Here is a 26,171-nt window from a genome sequence, read left to right as displayed (position 1 = left end):
GCCCTAAGCCAATCAAAATGGAGAATTTAACAAAATGGACGAAAAAGACCTCATACCCCACGCCATCCGCCATGTTTTTGTCGAGTTATCTATATAATTATAGAACTGATTGAAATACTCTCTTCATGTTCAAAGCTCGGAACCAGTGTGTAGGCTTCTAAGGGGTAAATAATATATGAACTATTTCCCTTGATAAAGAAACTATAGCTTTAATTAGATCTATCTTTCAGGAAATATTCTAGCTATTTCACGAATTATTATTTTTCGAATACCCGACTGAACGGCAATTCCTAGCATTTTTTTTGAAAAGACTAATACATGTCTTTGTATTCTTATTGTGGACTCGCAAATAAATTATGTCATGATTATCCAGCAGTCAATCATATATATGCTTCTTATTATTATTGGCGTCCGCGCCGAAGCGCGGCGCTCTTATGGAATGAGATCAGATTTTGTGAAAGGGCGACAGCAACTTCTCGAGCCTTTTAGTCGGTCATAATAAAAGCCGAAAATTCCGATCGGTATGAGGGTGCTTGATTATTATTAAATAAGAATGAAATGTCGCGATATGTTACAATGAATTTTCGCAATGCAAACATTTACAAATGAAATAACCTTTTCCGTCAATAAATCGCGCTCTTCGGGGTTTTTTATTTATCATTTTGTAGTACACAGTCGGTTATCATGTCATGGTATGTTATTGTTGTACATGTATCCTAGAATGATCAGTTTGATGACCTAAATATTCCAAAAACCTATTTATAGATATATCTTTTTATCACTCCTATCGGTAAATGCCGGTCTCTCCCGGTCTATTTTGACCAGGATTTACTAGTGACCGGCGAATAGTACCACACGTTATATTGTCCGGTCTCTCCCGGTTTTGGAGTAGATGTTTGATATCGTTACAATTAGAAAAAAAAACAATAGCATGTTTCATTTTATCTATATGAGATAAAAACAATAAATATGTACACGGATTTAAATGTAATATAAATCCGTGATATGTACAATAATTGAGAAAAAGGTACATTTTTTATGGTATTAAAATGACATTATCAACTTTGAAACATTTTATTTAATTATTCAATTTGTTATCCGTGTTTAGTAAAGATGCCGAGGAATTATTCAAAGTTACAAATTAGATTTTATGAATTATTCAATTGATCGATAATTTAAAAAATGATAAAGAACAATACAATGTACATGTACATGGTTTAAGAATAAACAATATTATATATTGAAAGATACACCATAATTTACTGACTTTTTCCAGTTAAGCTTTGACTTATAATCGTCGGTCAATATATGACAATTGAATTCTTAAAATTTATTTTACAATTTTAATAAAAAAGAGTAGTAAAAACTCAGTATTAAAATAGCACATAAACACAAAAAAGAATAAAAGAAAACAATATTCATAAAATTTGTATTTTTTTTAAATTAAAATTAATAGATATTACAATTATTGTATAATAAACAATTATGCTCAACATGATCAACATGGTAATATAACCAGTGTCATATTTTTACTAACTTAAAGTGTGAACAGATACCTTAAGGGGGTCTTCGCTAATAGCGATAACATGTACATAATAAGGGACAAATGTGTGGTACGTGTTGATCATGCGTTACACATATGGATTATAAATGATTGCATACATGTATATCCGTTGCTATTAATAACCACGATCATAAAGAAATAACAAGTAATATTCTAATCTCTAGCATGCCAATCAAAGTTCATAATGAACAATGTCTTTCGTCCGCTCATGCATAAGTGGTATACATTTCTGGTAGTTTATAAGAATATCTTGTCATCATATGTGTACTAGTTCATCTTCACTTGCTGCATTTCTTGCTTGGACGCCCTTTGATGCTTTGCATCAATGCATTTCTTGTACAAAATTATTTTAATTTAATTATTAAACAAAGCTACATATAGGCAGCATCACAGCCTAATAAAACAAACTGTTACTGCTTTTATTTTACGAAAAAGCAATTAAAGCACAAAAACCTATTAATAAAAATTGCAAAACTGTTGTTTAAATCGATATCGCGTTATTGTTTTATTATTTGGTAACTATGAAGCAGATGGTGTAAATGTGCCATTAAAATTGAAGGGCAAATACTGTGACCATGTGGACATAATATGTTAAAGGCCCATTACACCCCAAAAGCGCTATTATTTTCATTATGAAATAGTGATGAAATGACATGCATATTTTAACTTTCCGTATTTTCACTGCAAAAATTTATTTTTCAGTACAGTGAAACATATTTTCCGTATTTTCCCTGGTATCTTGCTTGACTACTTTTTCATTCGAACCTTAAGGTCAAATTCTGTAATTATAGTAAAAACTTGAATCTTCTCTAATTATTTCTTAAAAGATTTATTTTCAGTATTCTGTTACAATTTAAAAACGTTAATCACTATGGCATAACAATCTTTTTCTTTTAGAAAAATTGATAATTAGTAAAATTATAATGATTTAGTATTTTGTTTTTCTACTTTAATTACAAATTGTTTCACATCCAACACTGCTTTCTTCGGGTAATAAAATGGCATGCTCTAAATACTCGTTTTTTAAAATAAATTATAATTTATGTTTGCCTGTTCTACGGAAAAATTTACATATTCATTTCTGTGCCTTTAATATAATATCTTAATGGCTACGTTATATGCAGATATATTGATGGAGAAATACATTATTTAAATAATCATTCTACCTGTGAGGACTAAATCAGGAATCGTTCTATGAAAATATATATGTGTAATGCGGACTAAAGGTTAGTATCAATACTAATTTTATTTCAAATTAAAATTGTATCTCGAAAATATTTTTTTGTGAATGTGTTTGATCAGTAGAAAAAAATTGCGGGGTGTTGTTTACTTGAATGTCTCATAATGTTACTGGTCATAAGATTATAATTCTGAATTTTTGGATATCCTAAAAATAATCTATATAAATTGTAGAAATGTTTAACTCTACCAAAACATACTTGTGCAACTTATGCTGGTACGAGATACTATGTCGTGCGCATGAATTACTAAGGCGTGCGCGGGAGAAAAATTTGTGAAGTTTGTAAATGAAAAGGGCTCAAAGCTTTAGTCAGAGCTACAGAGAAAAAAACTTTTGACATTAAACTATAATTCTCAATAAAAATATTGATATTGCAAAGTACAATACATAATTGACGGTCATGAAAAGCAAATAATTCTCAATAAAAATATTGAACCATCAAGTGCCTTCCTTGTATATGAAATCGATTAAATTATTGCTATCTGAAACCACATTCGGACCAATAATGATTTTCTTTCCGAAGTTTGGCGGAAAGAGCCGAAAAGTTACGATTGTATGAAGTTATTCCTCATACAGAGAGAATGTATGTGACTGCTGATTATTTGTCAATAACACATCTTATAATGGTAAGGTATTGATAAAATATATACAGGTGCATCTAAATGTGCCTGATAAGGCAAAATATACAAACGTTTGTATAAATGGTGGAGTTTTAACGTGGATTTAAAGTAAGGAGATACGTACAAAATCTGCATGTTAAAACTAGGACTTATACTAACGTCTAAAGTGAGTGTTTTTTCTTCTGATTAATAAATTCACAAGAAATAATTTATTGATTTTTGTAATCTCCATTCCGCAATTATTCATTTCTATACAATATTTTCAAAATGTTTCGCGTCATTTTTAAAGCGTGATTTTTACTGCAAAGCTTCAAAATGTATACATTGTATTTTCACTCATCCACGCAATGGTAGCTATTTGGTTCTATCTAATCTTGCTATTGTCAGCAATTTATAGTTAAATGTTAATTTCATAGTTTTATAAAATCAACATAAAAGATACTTGTATTTAAACTAATATGATTTTCTGGTTCAGATGTCTTTGACGTATATACTGTCCCGATACATGCCGAGTCTGAACCCCGGATCGCAGAGTTCGAGTTATGGACGCGGCGCATGCTTTTTCATTACAGTAGCCTTTAAATGCAGTAATATACATGTATATAATTATAGCGAACCGTCATTCACTGTTGATTCAAATACATATGTGACTATGAGTTGAAAACTTTGCACGGATATTACTTTTGGATACGGAAGATTGGTACTGATACAATACTTAAGGTATCAAAGAGTGTTCGTTGGGTTTTTCCGAGTGCCTCGACAATAGACTTCCGGAATATAGAATGTTTTGGGGTTTCCCAGCTATTTTGGGGTACGTGCGCCAATGCCTGTCAAAAATAATCAGGAATATTGTTCTTTCTACAACTAATCAAGCAAGCAACGCACATTGATAGAGATTTACTCAGACATTCCTTAAATACGAGACACCACCATATATATATCTCAGATATCTCAACACGTCATGTGTTGTTGACAATAAAATATTTAGTTACTGTTCATTGTTCGCATCGGTGTTTTCTGTTTGCATAAGATGCATGGACTATAAAACTGAATTTTATGCTCAAATAATATAAGAGATGGAGATCTATATTTTGTTTACCACAAAAAAGCAACTTTTAACTTTCAGTAGTTCAATTCTTAAATCTGGCTTTAATAATGCAGACGACAATGTCGTGAAGTTTAGATGACTGTCAAATTGCTTTAAGAATTTTATTACACACAATCATCTCCTGTTATTCAGCAAGATGTGAAGATATCCCGACAACCGCGCTTTAAATGCGATTTCTTTTTAACTCTCATTGGCACCGTTCTGGATTTATTTTTCATACGAAATGCACTTGACAACAACATCCGGTCTTGAATTATAATGCAATACAGTTTGTTATTTGATTTGACATTGTGAAAACATCCATTAAATTGAAATTAAGATAACATACTCAAGGGATTAACACCCCACACAGGGCATACTTCACCCTATTTCTTGTTTAGGTCAGGTATTAAAACTTTATGTGCATTTGCTATAGATGTACAATTATATCAATTGTCCCATATACATAGAATGGCTCAGAAAGTTTAAAAATCGAAAGTAACATCCCCTCAACAACTTCTTTCTATCACTTTAGCTCCTCCATCACTCTACAAGCATCAACCAAAAAGTCTGAGAAAATTGACATATCTGATGAAAACGCATTCTCGTCTCTAGTATTTTCTTTCGTGTGTAAATAACCACCATTAACTACATGTATAACCATGTATATACTGCATGTTTTTGTGTTGTATTTTATGTTTTTTTTTGTTTTTGTTTTTTTTTTGCTTAATGCACCCGAGACATGTGTTTTAGGTCGAACCCCTCGATCAGAGTCAAATTTTTCGATCAGGGCTTCGGGAGTTTCCGTGATTAATTAAGTTAGTTTGTTTAATCATATTTTATTGCTTTTACATTTTATACAAAAACAGATACATTGTCACATGTAAAACATACTACAAAACAGTAACGAATACATTTACAGTTAGTACATGGATGTTATAGTTATTATAAAAAAGCAAAAGGGTCGGGCCACAAGTTTGAATTGGCCCTTATTCATGTTATTATTAAGGTAGTTGAATTCAGACAGTTCCAAATTCATTTGTGTCGACATTGCATGCTGTCATGTGAGACGGACAACAAGCTTGCCTATACCTTCCGTCAGGGACTTTTGATTCTTTCATGTGTGGAAGATATACAGATATCATGATGATTCAGATGCACGGGGGAGGAAGTGTTACACGAAGGATGGAGTTCTTATGATAACTTGTTTGGAGTTCTTATGATAACTGTCACGGAGTTCCTGAAAAACGTTACGGATTTCTGTGGAAAACTTTTCTATTTACTTGGACAACTCGCCTAAGAAATGGTTATTTTTAACTTTAAATGGGGAGTTTGGGGTGCTAAATTAAACTTTGATAATTAAGCTTGCCCTACATATTGTATTTTGTTTCAGAAAAATCTTTTAGTCCATATTTTGTCGCCTTTTTAAAAAAAACTGCAAGTTTTGAGAAAAATTACCAAATTACTTGCAAATTCGTACATATTTACGTTTTCATTTGTGATCTTCTTCGTTGCTATACTAAATTACCTAATTATTATGGAGAGTTGCAAACATAAAGCCCTGGCTAATAAATTTATACCCGATTTTTCAAATGTTACGGAGTTCTTGCGATAACTCAAAATATGTCCTGGAGTTCTTATGATAACTTTTGTTACTGCCAGTGTGTTATTGTGCTTAATCACGGCGCGTTTAAGTGTATTTTATTAGACAATAAGTGTGTAAATCATTATGAAGCATAGTACGCTTATCATTTGCACAAAAATTTGGTTATATAACGTTGGTTTTGATCGTGTTTTTATGGAAGCCTTGGATGGTCACTTTTGAGTTTCGACTTATAGATTTATTTTACTATTTTCTTATGACTTTTGATTTATGACTTTTGATTTTTGACTTATGGATTTTGTTATTTCCCACGTGCTTGCCACTATAATTATAATTTCCAAGGAAAATATGGTAGAATATGACAATGATTCAGAATAGGTAAGTTCATTGACCTAAGTTTCCTTGAGACTTATTTAAAAAACAAAATATGTGGGCTCATATGCAAGAACAGAATGTTATTCTTATATAAGCCTTTTAAATTGATTAATTAAGAAAAGAAAATACTTTGCTTGCATTGTATTGCATTTGGTATCCATTTTTTATTTTGATTTCCGGAACAGGGATATATAATCTCAAATTGACATACAGCGTATGAATCAAACGCTTTATTTTTTATATGGGTTCCAGTTTTAAATCCAAACCAGTCTCGCATTGTTGTTTGCTGCAGTTACAATCGGTTTTCACCCGTAGTTCATCGTCCATCTAATATAGACCAAATTATAGGCCTTATTTTGACAAAGAAATTTGTGGTTAAGAAGTTTCATGAAACATGGTATTTCAAAAACAATAAATCATACAGCTTTGAAACTTCACACACTTGTTTAGAACACGCTCTAAGTTAGAAATCTCTGAATTGCATTGTTATCAAATTATGCCTCTTTTTCGATTTTTAGTTCATGGTTTAGAATTTTAATGAAAAATGGTTTCTCAAACACTATTTTAGCGATTCCTTTGAAACTTAGAACACATATTAGGGGTTGACATCTAAGATCAATGACCAAGTCTCGTATGAGTGGCGCACAATTTGACATACTTATGCCCATTTTTAAAGCTAAAATGTTTTGTCAGATGGTTTATGAAATATGGTCCCATAAACCAGTTATGATATAATATTGAAACTTTATTCACTTTTTCAGTATCAATAACTTAGGTCACATACCAAGTACAAAGTTCATGTTATTTGTATATAAACTTTTGTATACAGTTATGTATTAAGGGATTTTTGTACATGTATTTTGTATATATATTTATTTGATTTCAATTGAGATACTTTTAATGTTTTCAGTTTAAATTCTAGTAAAGCTACCTGTAGGAATTAAGGACGTGCTGTCGAATGGTTTCAACTACAAAGCAGTTGCAAGAGCATCAGCAATACATATTTGTCAAGTTTTCGGAGCCAGTTTAGAAGACTAAGAGGTTTCATAGCAAAACAGCGTTCGTTCCGAGTGGAAAGTAGTACAGTTTAGCAAATGCAAAATGTCCAAACACTAGTGATTTGGTTTTCTTCGTTATTGTCTATGGAAATATTCAGACATTTTTGGAATACGTGCGTTACCTTTTCACACTTGTTTCAGACGCTCGATAATTTTCAAGTTTTAACCCCACCACTTATTGTGGACGCTTTATTGGAAACACGCAATGTCATGATGAGACAGAGAAAAGTGTGAAAAATCATGAATTCATAATTCTGGCTTTCATAATTTTCAGTATTTGCCCATTGTAAATTTTAAAACTTAAAAGATAGGTATCGAAATCAAACTTTGCATGTTCATATAGCTTGGCGAGGCAGAAAGAAACATACTTCTTGCTATCATAGCTACATTTTAGAGAGTCCCCTTTGTTGTTGATTTTTTTCTCTTTTTTTTTCATACTTAGATTTTGTTAAACTCATAATTATCCCAAAAACTGTTGGAGGCATCAATTTGAATTTACTGGCAGATATATCTCGGCGAGATAGAGTGCATTGTGTTGTTAACAAAACTTTTGATTATAACATTTTTAATCGTTCTTCTAAGTTAAACATTACCTTTTTCGACATGCTGTGGGTTGGGGGTATTCTCATTACGAAAGACTATGATATTTCCATTACATATAAAGTCGGTTATTCTTCGAAAAGTGGACGTTATTTAATTATTATATATACATTATACAATGTATACAGTTTCTTAAAGTTAACTAGGAAATTTTTAGCTAGAGACTGTGTTTGTTTTTTCTCTCTTTTAAACATTTAGAAATGAAGAAATAACGCTTTGACAATGATTTTAAAAATCTTGACTTCAATAATAATACAGTCACTCTAGCGTTGCTAGTTTACCAAATTTATCTTATGTTTTTAAAAGCTTCGTTAGATCACTCATGATTTTCTTAGTTTTTCATCAGTAACGTATCAAGGACGTGTTGTTTTGTAGAAATATTGCATGTATATATGTCGTCTGTGACGTAAATACTTGACGTTTTTGTTGATGGCAGTGTTTATTTTTAGCTGTTCCTTAGTGTTAGCTTTGAAGTAAGGCATGTGTGCTATTTTAGAAAAAAATGCTTACCTCTGTATTTCTTATCTCTGTTTTTAAATTAAATATAATGAGGCTCAAATTCAATTTGTTTTGCCTATCTAATACATTTGTTTTCTTATAAGAAAACACTTTTGTTAAGCAAAATAAAGCACGGTTGTAGAATAAAAAATGTCTGTTGTTATCAGTTTAAACGCATTTATAACAAACAATTATTGATAGCTCTGCCAACCTGTCACGGTCTAGACCGTGAGGTAAAAACCTTTGGTAGTGTGGTCTCTCGGTAGAGGTTTATTTAGGTAGTCTGTTGAGGGAGTTGGCTGGTTCTACACAGTTTACTTCTATAGTGATTGCTATTCTATTTCTGCTTTGCTCATTTCGACCTCTTACTTATAATTTTAATGGAACACTATCTCTACATAGATAAATAAATTCTCTGTAACATTTAAATACTGTTTATTCCGGTGGAAAATTGCAAGTTTATTTTGGTTAAAACAAAGTTTAAGTAACACAATAATAAATTGTCAACAAATGAGGACAATGTATTTTTATCATTCAGGACCAGATTTAATATGATAATGTAAAAAAGTACAAGTTTGAAGTAGAAATTATCAAAAGTTTTCAAGTCATATTTGTGTCACAACCTTTTTCTAAATTTTATTATATACCTCTAAATTTTCTTCCAACGGATAGAAAATTCCGTATTATGTTAGTGACAAATACGGAACCATATATGGAAATGTCGGAATATTTTTGACATTGGTTCCGATCTTAGCTGTGTCTTACGTAGCATTAGGAAACGGGAACCAAAATTATAAGAGGCATCGCCGGTTTTGCATAAATTACGTATTCATCCGTCAGTCATAAAGTTATTTTTTATTTTTTGAAATTTCTTATAGAAGTGTAGTTTAATGAAAATCATTTTTACTTAAAACGAAAAGGTATATAATAAAAGTAAAATTGTGTTGTAGTAGCTTTCTGAGGCTATGCATTTTTCTACTTGCAACATTGTGAAATTGATATCTCACTCGACCTGCGGTCTCGCGAGATATCAATTTTCCACCGCTGCTTGTAGCAAAATACAAAGCCTTAAAAAGCTACTACTACATAATATTCCGTACATATATCTCATTTACTTTAATGTATTATAATGCCTAACGCTTGTACCCTCTTTAATAGTCAACATGGCAAAAATAGCGTACCAGTCAACCGTGACTCAATTCAACAAAGAATTAAATAATCTATTTCAAGATGTAAAATGTTAATAAAAATTTGTAATAAAGCTACACATCTAGAAAATAGCTCAGAACTGTTTAATCTGAATAAAAATTAAAATTTCGTTATTTATCGAGAATAGGTTATTTACTTTATTACTTAATGCTGCAGACGACACTTATAAATGAATGTCACGAAATAAAGCTTCTTTACATATGATTTCACATTAACAATTGATGTTGATTTTTTACGTGAAAAAGATCAACTATTATTAAAACATATGAATGCAATAATTCTAATGCAAAAATGAGGCTAGTGGCTTTATGTACTTGTAAACATCATATAACTTCAACACCAATCTCGGCTGATGTGCTCCCTTGCGTTTGGTGATTGTATCACAAATTTGCTTATTTTGCATTAATCTAAAATCAAGTAAAACTAATGTTTATACCAAGGCAAAGAGTAACAGCAAATGGCAAAAGTTATAAGTCAAAAGATAAAAGTCATAAGTAAAAAGTGATAACTTATAAGTGAAAAGTCATAAGGCCAAATCTAAAAAAAAACACGAGAAAATAAGTCAGCATTTATTACAAAAATCAATTACATTTTTTGAAATAACAATCATATATATTCCTTTTAAATACCATAATATGGTTGCTATTTGTTGCGAATGAATAAGACGTTTGAATCTAATTACACATACTTGAAATTACATAAAATAACTTAAAATCTATTCAGTAGATGATGTGCAATCTCGGTCGGGACAGAGCTAGCCCTGTAAGGGGTTCCGTGTTCGAATCTCGGTATGGCTGCATATCTTTCTCCCCCTGTGACATTTGGCATAGTGGAAAGTGTCCCTGCCAGTCACGCGGGAGACCGAGGTTCTATTCCTAGTCGGGCAGCCGTTTTGTAACCAGGGCTTGATAGAAGAGATACAACCAGAAGTCGATTCTTATAGTGCAGTTAATCTCGTAATACGTATGCCAAAAACAAAACAGAAATACTGCAAGTATTTTACGTAAAAAGTTACAAAATTGCACCTACATATATTGTGATGTAAAAACTTTACAAATTAATATTTACAGGCTGCTGAGTTGGAAATCTTTAAAAGGACCATTAACCTGTACAATAAATGTGTTTAGATTTGATTTTTTTAAATAACTTAAGGAAGATTCCCACTTCACGTACGCTTTTCGTAAAAAAATACATGCAAAGACTGTTTAAGAAATGACCCGTTAAGGTATGACCATCCTAATGCATTACCTCCATTTCAAGAGTATTTACATTAGTTGCATGAAATAAGAGGGTTGTAGGTTCGAATCCCATAGGAGCCAACTTTTTTTCTTCATTTTTTCTTTTGACAGTATTTTTGTATTTCTCTAGCTATATTAAGATGGAAAAATATGCTCGTTTTCTATCATTATAATTTTTTATACAGATATTCATTGCCTAATTAATGCTTAAAAAATCTAAGAGCAAATTACAATTATAACATTTTCAATGCTAAATATATATTACAAACTAGCCGGTAAAAGCCGTCCATATTTCACAGAATGAATCAATATACTTCTAGAAAGATTTTAGCAAACTTTGATACAAGCCCTTTGACTAAATGTAATTTTAGTGATTTTTTAAATTTAGAATGACATGATAAAAAATGTTCAATTTGGTGGGGTAGAAACATTTCCATGCATATTTCTATCGTGTCGAGAATAGTCATGCATTTAACATGCATAGTTTATTACTAGAATGTTATTATTTGCATCTAAACAAACAACACTTGCAAAACATGTTTAAATGAGATTACACGGATATTTTTTTTAAAACTTTCAATACATGTATTTCTTTTAAAAAGCCTTTTTAATTTATATGTTCTGACTCATAATAATGCCTACAACTCCAAAACCGTACGGTAAATTTTGCTTAAATTTTGCATACAGGTGTCCTTTAGGTAAACTATACCACTAGACAATGTTGTCAATTTTACAATGCCTTATAGTGCAAGTTAGAGTGGTTATAACTTAAATGATAATTTACAAATATATTGTAATTTGCTCAATATTTACAAACCAATATCTTAAAACGACCATATAATGAAGTGAAATCTATCGTCTTTATGATTTTAAAACATCATTTTTTGAAACTTAACCTATAGTAACCTAGTATATATTAATAACACGAAAAAAATCAGTATTAGTCGTTTCAAAGCGTATATATATTAAATCTATTCTCAAAATTAAATCTTTCAACTCGGTACACAGTTGTAGTGCTGAATCGGCGTCCAATGGCATCTGTAGATACCCATTCACAGCACCATGGATATAAAATCCTTATGGAACCGTCCATATGTCATGGCGTAGTATACGCGTCGGTATAAGCGATGAGCTTTCCGCATCTCAATACCATCCGGATCAAGCGCTCTCATTATTTCCATGACGTCGTCTCCCTTGACGTACATGTGGTAATCCAGCATTAACCTAAGCCATATTGTACGGTATTCTATGCGTTGTCCATTTGTTTGTATTTCTCTGTTTATAACATCAGACACAGTCTCAAAAGGAGTATATATTCCATTACGCCGTTTTAAATTTAAGTGTTTAAAAAGTGTATTCACTGTACTAAATGACGTAATGCCATGCTGTACCAGAAAGTACTCTATTATCAGCAGAGTGTTGTTTGTTATAGATGTTGAGGGTCGGTATCTTGGCACGGTAGCTTTGGTAATGCTAAACAGTATAATGATGAAGACACAGATCAACATCAAGGTTTTCATCCTCGTTACCTTTTGTCCAGTAGTTGTGTCTGAAATAAGAGTTTATCTTTTATCTAAATGTTTATACATTCATATTATATAAAATGGGTAAACCTCTTAGCTCCGTTTTTTAAAGATTGATAGGTGCGAAAAAAATATTTTAAATGCTAGTAGGATATTTTGTTCTAACTGGTTCTATATCTAAGTTAACTTTCAGTTTGTACTTGTGTGTATGAACATAGCACTTGCCGTTCTTTACTGATTCCGTGTTAGCTCAATAATATGCTGAATTGCGATACATGTTTAATACTGTGCACCATGCCATTTTAAGACGTAAAACTTGTATTCCCTGTCTACTTGTTAATCAGTTACTTGTTTGTTACTCATGGACAGATTTTGTGATGAAAACAAAAAATGTATAAGCACTAATATAATGAACATATTTAGAACATAGTAGATTGTACAAAACACACAGTCACACTTGTGGAATTAAAGTCTGTGATATGTTACCACTATGGGATTATATCAAATACATGTAATATTAAATTCCCTCCTAAACACATCCTCTCCTCCATGACAAATCTGAATGAAATTATTTAAAACGTTTAAAAACATACCTGAAACCAAAGTTGCTGTTTTCAGCTTCTAGAGCACGTGTAAAATGGGTTAGCCAAAAGTCATAAGACTTAAGTCACAAATCAAAAGTCGAAAGTCAAAAGTAAAATATCCCTAAGTCGAAACTCAAAAGTGACCCTCCAAGGCTTCCATACGTTTTTCAGTTCAAGAGATATTTTTCGTACCTCCGTTTCTTGTGTTTTTTGTGTTTGTTTTGGTCTTTGTGCGTGTGTGTGTGTTTTATATTTTATTGGAATGACTGTAAACATACTTGATGTAGGGCATTTACTTACAGGATAAAAATACACCTTGAATCATGATTTCGTCATATATACATTATTCCTGGCAGTTTTAGAGAACATTAAGTAACTATGCTATCGGTATGCATGTAAATGGTTTTCAGCAAAATAGGAGGTAGTATGCATTACCTTCATCTAAATTTAATGAGGTGGGTGTCATCTTTATGTTTCAACGGGTATTTCAATTTCTAAAAGGTATCAGTTTTTGTCATAGAAACGTATAAAGTTCTATGACAATGATATGACGATAGAAAGTAAGTCTTCAATAAGATATGTGAGTCACCGTAAGGTTCATGCCGTTTATAGACTCTATTAAATCCAATGTAGCATCACGTGACGTACAGCAATTTCCATATTTTGGAAAATTACTGCATACATTTTTCTTATCAAAGTTGGAGTCGTAGTGGAAATTTTTGCAACAACTTTTGCTGTAATTGATTACAAAAAAATATTGTCGAACTTCTTTCGCTTGAACCCGTAGGGCACGTACAAATCTGTCGAAGAGATCGGTAGTAATCGGTTGATTTTTATGCATAAAAAGATCATACATTTCGGGTGCATGGGTGTGAAGGATATCCAGGTTATATACGATATATGGTATAAAATGATACAATTTACTTAGCCGCTTCTTGAGAGAAGCCCAACTACACGGTGCATATCCATATCGGTACCCTCTTTGCGAAATCTGCTCAAACGGTACACTCATCGAACATACACAGGTCATTCTCTGCTAAAACCAAACCAGCGATGGATAACAATCCAGTAAAATTTCATTGTAATAAGGAAAGGAGGTATGACACGTAGAAAAGATGTATACCACGGAACACTAGAATGTTTTATTTATGTGCTGATTTGTCATGTGCACGTTTTTCGTGTACAAGCTACAAAAAATCGACATGTCTTGCATCGCCAATCACCTCGAAATATTTTTCGGGCTGAAATGAACCTATGGCTTGATTATATATGCATCACATATATTTACTATGTTCATATACATATCATCTTCGGACAAATGGCAGTATATTGTCAAAAATAAATGAAAAATTCATAAAAAACACCCTACTTTCGGTTTTGCAGCGGCAAGGGCTACCTCTCTTCATTTGAATTTTCATAGCACAAGTACCCTCTCATTTTTTAACACATAGGTACCCTCAAAGCACGACATATACTTTTATGTGTTAATCGCTAAGTATGTAATATTTACATAAAAGTAAGAAATATTACATACGTACTTAACGATTAACGCAAATAAAGTATATGTCGTGCTTTGAGGGTACCTATGTGTTCCCGGGGATCGAACTCACGCCAGAGAGGTAACTGGATTAGAAGTCATCGGCTCAAACCCAACGAACCCGCGACAAAGAGGTAACTGGATTAGAAGTCATCGACTCAAACCCTTCGACCACGGAGGCGGCCGTTCCTATAGCTTAGCATCTCTTTATCCTATGTAGACTGTACACCAAAGCAATTTCATGTCTTCTCCAGATATATTGAATGATCGTGTTTTAATTTTGCCACATGGCCTCAGTGTTGCATTTTGCGGAAACTTATGACATAAAACTTTTGTTGACGAACAGTATACACAGAAACATTTAGTGCATTCGTTGGGTTTTATAATGTCAATATGATTTCGCATAAATTTAATTAGGAACTAAAACACGATTAAAACCAACGTTATATAACCAAATTTGTGTGCAAATGATAAGCATACTATGCTTCATAATGATTTACACACTAACTGACAAAACAATACGCTTAAACGTGCCGTAATTAAGCACAAGAAACACACTGGCAGTAACAAAAGTTATCATAACAACTCCAGGACATATTTTGAGTTATCACAAGAACTCCGTAACATTTGAAAAACCGGGTATACATTTATTAGCCCGGGCTTTATGTTTGCAACTCACCACCATAATTAGGTGATTATGTATAGCAACGAAAAAGATCACAAATGAAAAGGTCAATATGTACGAATTAGCAAGTAATTTGGTAATTTTTCTCAAAACTTCAAGATTTTTTTAAACGGCGACGAAATATGGACTAAAAGATTTTTTTTCTAAAACATAATACAATATGTAGGGCAAGCTTAATTATCAAAGTTTAATTTAGCACCTCAAACTCCCCATTTAAAGTTAAAAATAACCATTTTTTAGGCGAGTTGTCCAAGTATATAGAAAGGTTTTCCACAGAAATCCGTAACGTTTTCCAGGAACTCCGTGACAGTTATCATAAGAACTCTAAACAAGTTATCATAAGAACTCCATCCTTCGTGTAACACTTCCTCCCCCGTGAGATGCACATACCTGAAAAAAAAAGTTTCCAAAAGAGTTGCATGAGGTCTTCTCCACCAGTTCATATCCATTATACGGAGTATTGTTTATATCATACGGCGGTGAACCGTTTATGAATTTATTGTTTGAATCATTTAAAAGTATTATAATGAAAATCTTAAACTTTTATATTAAAATTTGTACATTAAAAAATTAGAAGGGAGGTAATAAAGGCATGCATTGAAACTTTTTTCCCTCATGTACAGACTCAATCAAACCGAGTCTGCAATTCTTATGTTATTTTGTTGTGATTAATGCTTCCGAGGGCCACTTTCTTTCCAGATATTTTAACTCTAAGATTTACTTCCCTTTGTTGATCTAGTTCAACCTCATTTTCCGCTGTATTAAATTTGTATTTTGAACTGGACTTCAATTTAAATATGAACATGGTACTATCCACGGACTGACCCTGGGGGTCTAAACCATTTCATATCGGCAGTATATTTAATTGCAACTGAATTTGAGTGTTGCCGGATTTTGTACCCACTTTGAGTCCAGAGTGCATTGACGTTGGTGTCGCTAGAGCTTTTAAAAAAGTTAAAGGTATGTGGCCAAGAATAGGCATGTTTTTCTGTTTCAAATATATTTCGATACATGGATTACAATAAACTCAATAAATAAGACGTCCTTTGATGAATAAAAAGCATGATTTAGAAAGTGTTTCTTTCTGTAACGCGATCAGTAATTTTTTGCGCCGCCATTTTAACTGATGACGTAGGGATGTCCCTACCTATTTTTTAAAGTAATTTCTTGGAATAAATAATATAGCCAATTATGTGAATAAAATATTGTTATTTTATCTTATCAGCCTGTCAATAGCATGTTGAATTCTGTTTCACAATCTATCTGATTCACAATGTACAGTAAATAAATAGTTAATTAAAAAAAAAAAAAACAACAACAACAACAACAACAAAGCAGGCTGGCTTAGGGTTTTCCTTTTACAAACAAACGTGTAACATACCAATGCTTACTTTTTCATACATTGCAGTTGTCCTAGACAAATATTACAAATGTATTACCAGCAATAATTTACTGAAATATTGATCTATTTATAGTAACAAATTATGTGTTTGCTTTAAAGTTGCACACCCACACTTTCAAAAATTAAAGATTTTAGGAACATATAGTTAATTGTGTAAATGTTCCAAATGCCCTTTCATGCCTGAATGTACTTATTATTAATTAGTCAATATTTTTCGAAGCTACAAAACCGGTGAACAAAGGTCACCCAAGGGAGATACAAATGGTCTTTATTTAGAGGTTACTTTATTCCATTTTATCAAAGGAACTTTATTCCACTGTGTCCGAGTAAGGTTATAAAAAAACACACACAAAAAACACTTTCCTTTACAGGTTTATCTGTACTCAGAGGTGGTCGTTTTCACAGGTTTGACTATATAGAGTACAGGTTATCATTCGTATATTTTGATATACGGAAGCACAGAGGGGACATTCCGGTTTCTTCTTCTTTTCCTATCATCTCTCGTGGCCACGAGATATAACAAAAAAAAAAAAAAAAAAACAACAAACAAACAACAAATGCTATGACGTTATTAGTGTTGTTTTTTTGTAATGCTTTGTGCTGACTCAAGTTACCTTCATTCATTGACTTGACCATGTTTTATATACATGTAGTTGACAACCATAAATTATCACGAATTTAAAGATAGTTTGAAACTTGGGGTGCGCTCTGTTTTAATGAATACATTTTGCCAAAAAAGGTAAACCAGGATGTAATATTAATAACGAACTTCAGTATTATACACTACTATGTATATGTTAGTGTTCATCCGTGCTGTTCTACAGAAATTAGAAACTTCGACGGGAGCATGTTTCTAATTTCTGTAGAACAGCACGGATGAATACTAACATATTTAGTGTCAAACTTTATTTGGCCTCATTATCATTCACTATATTACGTCACTATGCGGTTTTATGAAGTACTATGAAAAATAGAAGTTGACTATGAACGTAATTCGATATAGTATCGACTTTTGTACTACTATGAAAATTAACGCACACAATTTTCAAAAAATATAGCGTTTTCATTGGATGACAAATAAAGTTTGGCACTTAAGTCGCTTATGTATTGAAATAAATATTTTTTTGTGATTTACCCGTTTAAAACATAATTTTAGTATTCATATTTTGATATATATCCGGCAATACACCGGGTGATTTCACTTCATCAGAAAATAATTATTTTACGATCATGATCAACGTAATATACGCTTTAGATTCAGTGAAGCGGAAACTGTTAAAATAATTACACTTAAGGAAAATACAAATATGGAGAGAGAAAAATAGTTATATTGTGAAAAAGATACACGTTTGAAATAATTTTATGGAATAATCTAAAATAAACATGTAATTAAATTGCCAGGTTGTAGTACAATGTCTGGTAAGTATTACAATACATCATAAATTATGTTAATTTCAACGACAGTATGTAATTATCTTTGAGTAAAATGGAATTGAATAACTCTTTATTTACATGCGTTTAATATAAACATTTTGCGACAAGGCATAGATTATTAGCTATGTCGTTTTCCAGCGCCGTATATATGCCTGTATCTTCAGACAAATTGTTGACCTTAATAGAGCTCCGATACTTTAGTTACTCGATTAAGAATTTTTTCAGATGTCTCACTTGAAATAAAATGTTAAATGGAACACTGGTTATCGGTAAGGGACCAAGTCCTACCCCATAGTACCACCCTAGGACCCTCTATAACCTACTCAATATTTGTACTTCAACCCATTCAAAATACATGTCCATACATGTCCATACAAAATCAAACAATTCTAACAAAAAATATGTTGCTGATATCAACTATGAAAAAAACCTGTGGCATACCATCATATACCGTATGGTTGTACTCGCATGACAAAGGCGTATGTACATAACCCTAGAACCCCAATGGACGTGGCACCAGTTTTACGGGGTCAATAGTTTATAGGTCAAAGTTTGCGCCAACTGTATTAAAATTTAAATTGAAGGTTAAGGTTATCAGTGCAGGCCAAATCTGTTTACAAATAAACGACAAAGAATTACACACCCACCCTGATAGGAGTCAATTATTTTCAGGTCAAGGTCTAGGTCAAATTATATTTAAGATATACATTTTGTCCTTTTAAAGATTTTTTTTCTAACAACAAAAACCCATTTCCAGTCTTGCATGCCTCCAGATGAGCCAAATATTGTCATTAAATCAAACCTGAGACAATTTTACTAAGATTTCAGGAAAAGTCAAAAGATTCAAAATTTAAGTAATTATTTACATGTTATATGTGATTGATTAATGATTGGTTATATCTCATATGTTGTTTTTTTATTGTAATAAGTGCTCTATTCTTTGAAGGGGTGTTTGTCAATGTTCGGATGGGTCGTGCACATAACAGCTAAATAAAGATGTCTTTCTTCCTTGTTCTTTTTCTGTCCAGCATTAATTTATCGACATATGTCTAAGAATATTTGATACATGTGGATGAGAGTTTTATACTAATAGGTCCAAAGCAAATTGCCACTTACTAAAGTGAGATTATGTCCATCTTAGTGTAAATTATTAAAGATCTAAGTATAAATTTTACTTGTTTATGTTTCTTTTTTTTTAATGATTATTACGTATGTATTTTATTGGAGCTCTGCATTGCCCTCTATATGTTTGTGTGTTTTCAATTCCTTTTGTTCAAAGTCATGCACTTGGGTCAACTGTTTCAAAGAAAAACGACACACTATATTACACGACATGTATTACACGACATGGGAGCTGGATTTTGAAATGTTGATTTAGAAAGACTCAAAGTCCTATTAAATTCGTGTTCGCATCATCTATGTAACCTTGGATAGTTTTAAGTCCCAAATATAATAAATCTCCGTAAAGTGCCGATGTCAATTATCGGCATTTCCCGTCATAATTCGGTGAATGATTGTGCGGCGTTGTGTTTCAAAGGGGACATAGTGTATGGCTTTCATATTTTTTAAACAATTTTTATATGATATATTATAGTGAATTTATATTTCAAACTGTCAATAGATGCAGCATATCTGTGTCATTGTTTGTTAAGGATAAAAATACCATGTCAGATCTTATGATACTTGTTTTGTTCAGAGCATAGAAACGATTGGTATATAGGGGTTGTTATTTCATAAATAACATATAAAATTGATCAGCATTATAATGGCAGGTAATTGCTGAAAATATCGAGTTTAATGTAGATGATATATAATTTGTTACACAAACATTCAATTATTTCATTACAGCATGTATCATAGTTACACTCGAAACACCTAGTCGATTTTCCATGACCCTTTATGAAATATGTGGACAGGTTCAAACAGTTGCGATTGTCCCCTTACAAAAATTATACATCCTTTTTCTCCCTTCCTTCAAAAGTATTTGCCAAAAATAATAAAATCGCTAAATTCAGGAAATATGCACAAAAGCACTTGCTAATTATAACGCGAAATTAAGGGTTGAAATCCTTATACAAATGTAGGCAAGATTTGCACGAAAAGGAGAATTTGTACGCCCAGCCGCCTTCCGACTTTTTCTAGGACCATAACTATTATTTCATATATTTCCCGGTGCCAGGAACCCCTTTTTTATAAAACTGGCCAGCAAACCTCTGGTTACATCTAATGTTGCGATGTTACATACGTATCTTGACGTTATATTGTTAAGATTTTCAATTACAAACTTCATATTTTGTATTTTACACAAAATATTTTGTCCACTTCTAGAGAACCCTATACATTTTTACATATTGTACTTTTCATATGTGATTTATATACAAGTGTGTTTTGGTCAATGATATAGGATAATGAGTTAAGTTTTCAAAAGCACGTGCGGTCTGTATAAATTTTGTCGACAGCTGTTTGTAACTTAAGTATATTTTCTAAAAAGGCTATTGTTAAAGCTATCATATCAAGTAGATGAGTATATTGATATCATCTAGTATATATAGTGCATCCATCTAAAGTTAAGATCGAGGATGGCAATACCACGTGTTTTATTCATATGACGTCATGTCTGAACGATAGGATTGCACAATAGCAAACATTGCAAGTCAATATTAAATATGTTTACTTTTTTCTGTTCTACATGAATCAGTTAAATAATTATTTTAATCCATATTGAATAAAGTCCAAGTAATCGCAAATTAGGCCCTCTCCGTCAGTCTTGTATATATGACGTCATAGTGTTAGCGTCATATTTGACGCTTTCGTGGCGTCATCATGGATCCTTTCTCCGGTTTGTTAAAGCAAGGAAAGCAGCAAGTCGTTTCCGAATATCGTCTTCTTTAATTTTAACTGATTATAAGTTGCTTCTTTCTGTAATATATTTTCAGTTCCAATGCAGAATGCAACATTCAACTTTGTGTTGGGTTTGTCGGTCGGCCTCGTGTTTGCATTCCTTGCAGTGTCTTACATGTCAGGTAAGTTTGCGTGCAAAGATAAGTTTAAAAGTGAATCAAACTTTTGCATCAATTTGACATACTTTTTTACCTAGCAAATAATAGGTTATGGGACAAGTTTGAAAGTATACCAACGGGGATATCACAAAGTATAACACGACATAAATTAATATACAAACTACCAAAACGTAACGTTATATATCACATAATGCTATGTAATGCAACACATGACATGTAACATAACATAGATAAATATAGGAGTATTTTATTCACAAATTTCGGCATGGATTACTACTTCATACTAAAATGGCTTTGTGATAAACTCATACATTATTGATATTAATGCGCCAATATTGAGTTTAAACTTTAAGACAAAGAAATTCTATAAAGGTTACGGGTTGACGTTCTAAACAAAGGTGTTTTAAGGGCCTAACGTTTCATTACTTGCTGCTTGCAAATATAAAGTTAAACTATTTGTGACCTTTATGTAAAATACACTATTTTTTCGTCTGATAATCTTTATATTTTTTAACTTTTTTCCAACAGGGCCGACAAGCATTTCCATACACACACCACGTCGAATACCGATTGAAGAAGTGGGCAAATTTAACAACGTGCATGATTCCGTCTTGACACATGAAGACCTAGATAGGATTCAACAAATCGTGCGTCCAGTCCAGTTCCAAGATGCCCACGCTCATCATGGTAATTGTGATAAAAATTAGTCAGTCAGCAGAATAGAGTGTTGTCAATACTGCATGGGTGTACAAACGTGCCTGTCCCTTTACTGTTGTCAAAGACTGATCGATTGTTGGTCCCCAGCAGTCAAAGAATTAAAATGAACCATTGCACTGCTAGTCTGTTAGTTCTAACTTAAACGCACTTGTTTACCCCATAGTTCTGTGTCCGAACATGTCTCTGAGTAAAAAAAACACAACAACATGCCTCGTCTTTTCTTTCAGACGACGACAAAGAAGCGGTGGATTTAAAAAAGAAAATCCGGGTCCTTTGTTGGGTAATGACCAGTCCCAAAAACTTACAGAAGAAAGCTATTCACGTCAGGAATACTTGGGCTCATCGGTGTAACAAACTTATTTTCATTAGTTCAGAAACGAACACAAGTTTTCCCACTGTAGGAATAGATGTCCCCGAAGGAAGAGATCATTTGACTGGTAAAACGATGAAAGCGTTTAGATACATTTTTGAGAATCATTTTAATGAGGCAGACTGGTTTATGAAAGCAGACGATGATACCTACGTCATTTTAGAAAATTTACGTTACTTCCTTTCTAGTCAAAATAAAGACGATCCAATTTATTTTGGACATCATTTTAAACCTATAGTGAAGCAAGGTTACTTCAGTGGGGGTGCCGGATATGTTCTTAGCAAGGAGGCATTGAGGCGATTTGGCGCGCGCGGGAATGATTCAAAAATATGTCGCCAAGATGGCGGCGCAGAAGATGCAGAAATCGGCAAATGTATGCAAAATTTAGAAGTGAAAGTTGGGAATTCCACAGATAAGCTTGGAAGAAGTAGATTTCATTGTTTTGATCCGGAAACCCATTTACGAGGAGGGTATCCTGACTGGTACTATAAGTATGATGCTCATGGTGCTAAAAAGGTATCACGTTAATTGATATTTAGCTCACCATAGCACAAAGTGCTTTAAGGTGAGTCTTTGTGGTAGCTCAATGTTCGTGGTCAGTCTTTTACATTTTGATTTGTACAACAACTTCTCGTATACAGATTGGCAAATAGTGATGAAACTATACAGGAATGATCCTTAATTTTGGAGGGTCCTTTATAAAACTTGCTCAAAATGGTTATGGTTATGTCATAAATAACGTAATGAATCTAAAATGTCATATTCTAGACTGTCATAAATAACTTTTTGAATCCAGAATGTCACAAATAACTTGATGAATCTAGAATGTCAGGAATTATTATAACTTAATGAATCTAGACTTTCATAAATGACTTTATGAATATAAATATACTGTCATAAATAATAATAATATGAAAGTAGAATGTCATAAAAAACTTTATAAATCTAGACGGTCATAAATACCTTTTTGAATCAAGAATGTCACAAATAACTTGATGAATCTAGAATGTCAGGAATTATTATAACTTAATGAATCTAAACTTTCATAAATGACTTTATGAATATATACTGTAGAATAATAACGTTTTGAATCCAGAATGTCATAAATAACTTTATAAACCTAGAATATCATAATCAAGACTGTCACAAATCAGTTTTAGAATCTAGAATGTCATAAATAAATTTATGAATCTAGGCTGACATAAATAACTTTATAAAACTAGACTTTAATAAATGACATTATGAATCTAAAATGTCATAAATAACTTTATAAATCTAGACTGTCATAAATGATTTACGAATTTAGACTTTCATAAATGACTTTATGAATCTAGATTATCATATACAGACTGTCACATATAATTTTATGAATACAGAATGTCATAAATAACTTATGAATACAGAATGTCATAAATAACTTTATGACTCTAGAATGTCATAAAAAACTTTATGAGTACAGAATGTCATAAATAACTTTATGAATACAGAATGTCATAAATAACTTTATGACTCTAGAATGTCATAAATAACTTTGTGACTCTAGAATGTCATAAATAACTTTATGAATGTAGAATGTCATAAATAACTTTATGACTCTAGAATGTCATAAATAACTTTATGAATACAGAATGTCATAAATAACTTTATGAATCTAGAATGTCATAAATAACTTTATGAATCTAGAATGTCATAAATAACTTTATGACTCTAGAATGTCATAAATAACTTTATGAATACAGACTGTCATGAATCAAGAATATCATACATACGAGTATTATCTAGGAATTGAGTACTTTAATGACAAACTGTACGGAAACTGGCAATAGTTTTGGTATTTAATCGTTTTTTCTTCTTTTTTTTATGCAAATAAACTTTGACATTTGTATCTTTATCTCTTTTACCATGGGCTTTAATTTAATTAAAGCCGTGCTAGTACGAATGATTGTTCAGTAGTTCTATGTTCATTGAAAAAGTATCTTTATAAATTCATCTATTTTATATTTCAGGGGAAAGAAAGTATAAGTGACTACGCAATCTCATTTCATTATGTTCCGTCAGCAAAAATGTACAGCCTCGAATTCTATGTTTATCATCTTCGACCATACGGAATAAATTCCGGACACCAGGATTTAAACCAAGACATATCATAGCGCATTTAAACATGTGATAATTTATTTGTAATAAATTCACGTTATCTTATGTTATTATACTATTTACCTTACATAAATGTGTTTCATCTAGAGTTATAAGTGGGCATTTGAATGATGTAATATCAAAGATGACGTCAGCGGTCCGAATTGATTTATTTAAAAAAAAAAAAACATGTGCATTATACAAAAATAAATTTTACTTTGAACTTTTAGCTCATATCTTTGAAGATTTCGAGCTCTTGCTAGTCATGTTGCCGTTGCCATCCAGAAACTTTAAGATTGGCCATTATTGTTTTGAATTTCTATATGGAGTGTCTTTAAACTTGGAAATATCAACCCTTTGGACAAGATCTTTGTAAACCAGACTTAACTTTACATTGAATATTAAGGTCAAATGTTTAAATTTCGCTTGATTTTTTGCTTAAATTGTCTGTAACTTTTTAATGAATGTTTTTAGATTGTCTTCATACATGTACTTAGAAACACCAATTGTTTTTGCAAGACCGTTAAGAAGACCAAATTGTTTATGACCTTCACTTATCAACGACCTTGGAGGTCAAGTTAAGTTAATGAATTTTGCTTAAGTTTTGCTTTTATTGGTTATTTATGAATAGATTGCCTTCATACTTGAGCACAACTACCTAGAGGGCAATGTTTTAATAAGATTGAAAACCATTAAGACTACCAGAGACTAATTTAAGCTATGCCATGTTACTGTGATATTCAACGGAGAAGTAATCTGAGAGTAACTAACTTTATGAATCTATAATGTTAATAAATAATCATCTAGAATCCAAAGGCTAGTACTAAAATGACAAACCGAAAAGAAACTATATGTTCAAATTTTGGTTGTTTGGTTTTGGCTAAAATTGTCATAACTTAATAATTTACGTACAGGTTGTATGCTTAATTACTTGAAGAATACAATTTTTTGACGACACCCGTATGTTTAATATTCAAAAATATGATCTTGACTTGTAAGTGACCTTCCTCCGATGTTTTTGTTTTAGAAATACGAAACCCTCGAGCGTGGTCCGCGCCTGGCGGTGGTTTTGTGATATGTTTTTCTTAAAAATGTTGTTGTTGTTGTTGTTGTTTTTCTCCTTTTTATAAAGGGGTTATCTTGTGCAGTGATTATGTAGGATGCACAGAAATAAATATGCGCATGTGCCAGAAGCGTCTTTAAGTTCAAGTATATGGAAGTTATTAATTGTTATTATCAATTCAAAATACAAGCAATACAAGCAATAAAGTTATATGTTAACCTTCAATATATAATATAGTCTCATTTTATACAAAATAGACTTGAATGCACATTTGCGACATAGATGAACTATCCCTGTTTGCAATTGGTAAAATTATAGTAAATAAAGCCAAAATACTATACTTTGTTTACACTTTGACACATTACTTAACGTTCAGCTGTAAAATATCTCCTAATCTAAATCCATTATTTAAAATCATTATTAACACATGTTTGGCATTTCATATTGATTTCTGAGGCATAATGTGCCTTTAAAATATAAACTTATGTCACACGCCGACTACAAAATATTGCGCACTCATTTGGGTGTTACATATGTATGGTGACATGTAGTGACCAAATATATCCTATATTAGGGTATCATTATATTCATTATTATTAGACAAGAAAAAC

At 32.0% G+C, this 26,171-nt stretch overlaps 1 protein-coding gene across 1 annotated transcript; it reads left to right on the top strand.

Moving 5' to 3' along the window:
- Positions 1 to 3,416: 3,416 nt before the first annotated feature.
- Positions 3,417 to 25,483, top strand: LOC132726540 (glycoprotein-N-acetylgalactosamine 3-beta-galactosyltransferase 1-like). Its single transcript, XM_060711875.1, has 5 exons — positions 3,417 to 3,590; positions 21,194 to 21,280; positions 21,806 to 21,964; positions 22,222 to 22,880; positions 24,371 to 25,483. Exons 2-5 carry the CDS (start codon positions 21,199 to 21,201, stop codon positions 24,512 to 24,514), a joined length of 1,044 nt encoding a protein of 347 aa, XP_060567858.1. The 5' UTR covers positions 3,417 to 3,590; positions 21,194 to 21,198; the 3' UTR covers positions 24,515 to 25,483.
- The last annotated feature ends 688 nt before the right edge of the window (positions 25,484 to 26,171 follow it).

The sequence above is a fragment of the Ruditapes philippinarum genome, unplaced genomic scaffold, assembly GCF_026571515.1.
Source record: "Ruditapes philippinarum isolate M1 unplaced genomic scaffold, ASM2657151v2 ctg3499_1_1_1_1, whole genome shotgun sequence".
NCBI lineage: Eukaryota > Metazoa > Mollusca > Bivalvia > Venerida > Veneridae > Ruditapes > Ruditapes philippinarum.
The sequence above is the reverse complement of the archived record's forward strand: the minus strand, read 5'-3'. Positions and strand labels throughout refer to the sequence as shown.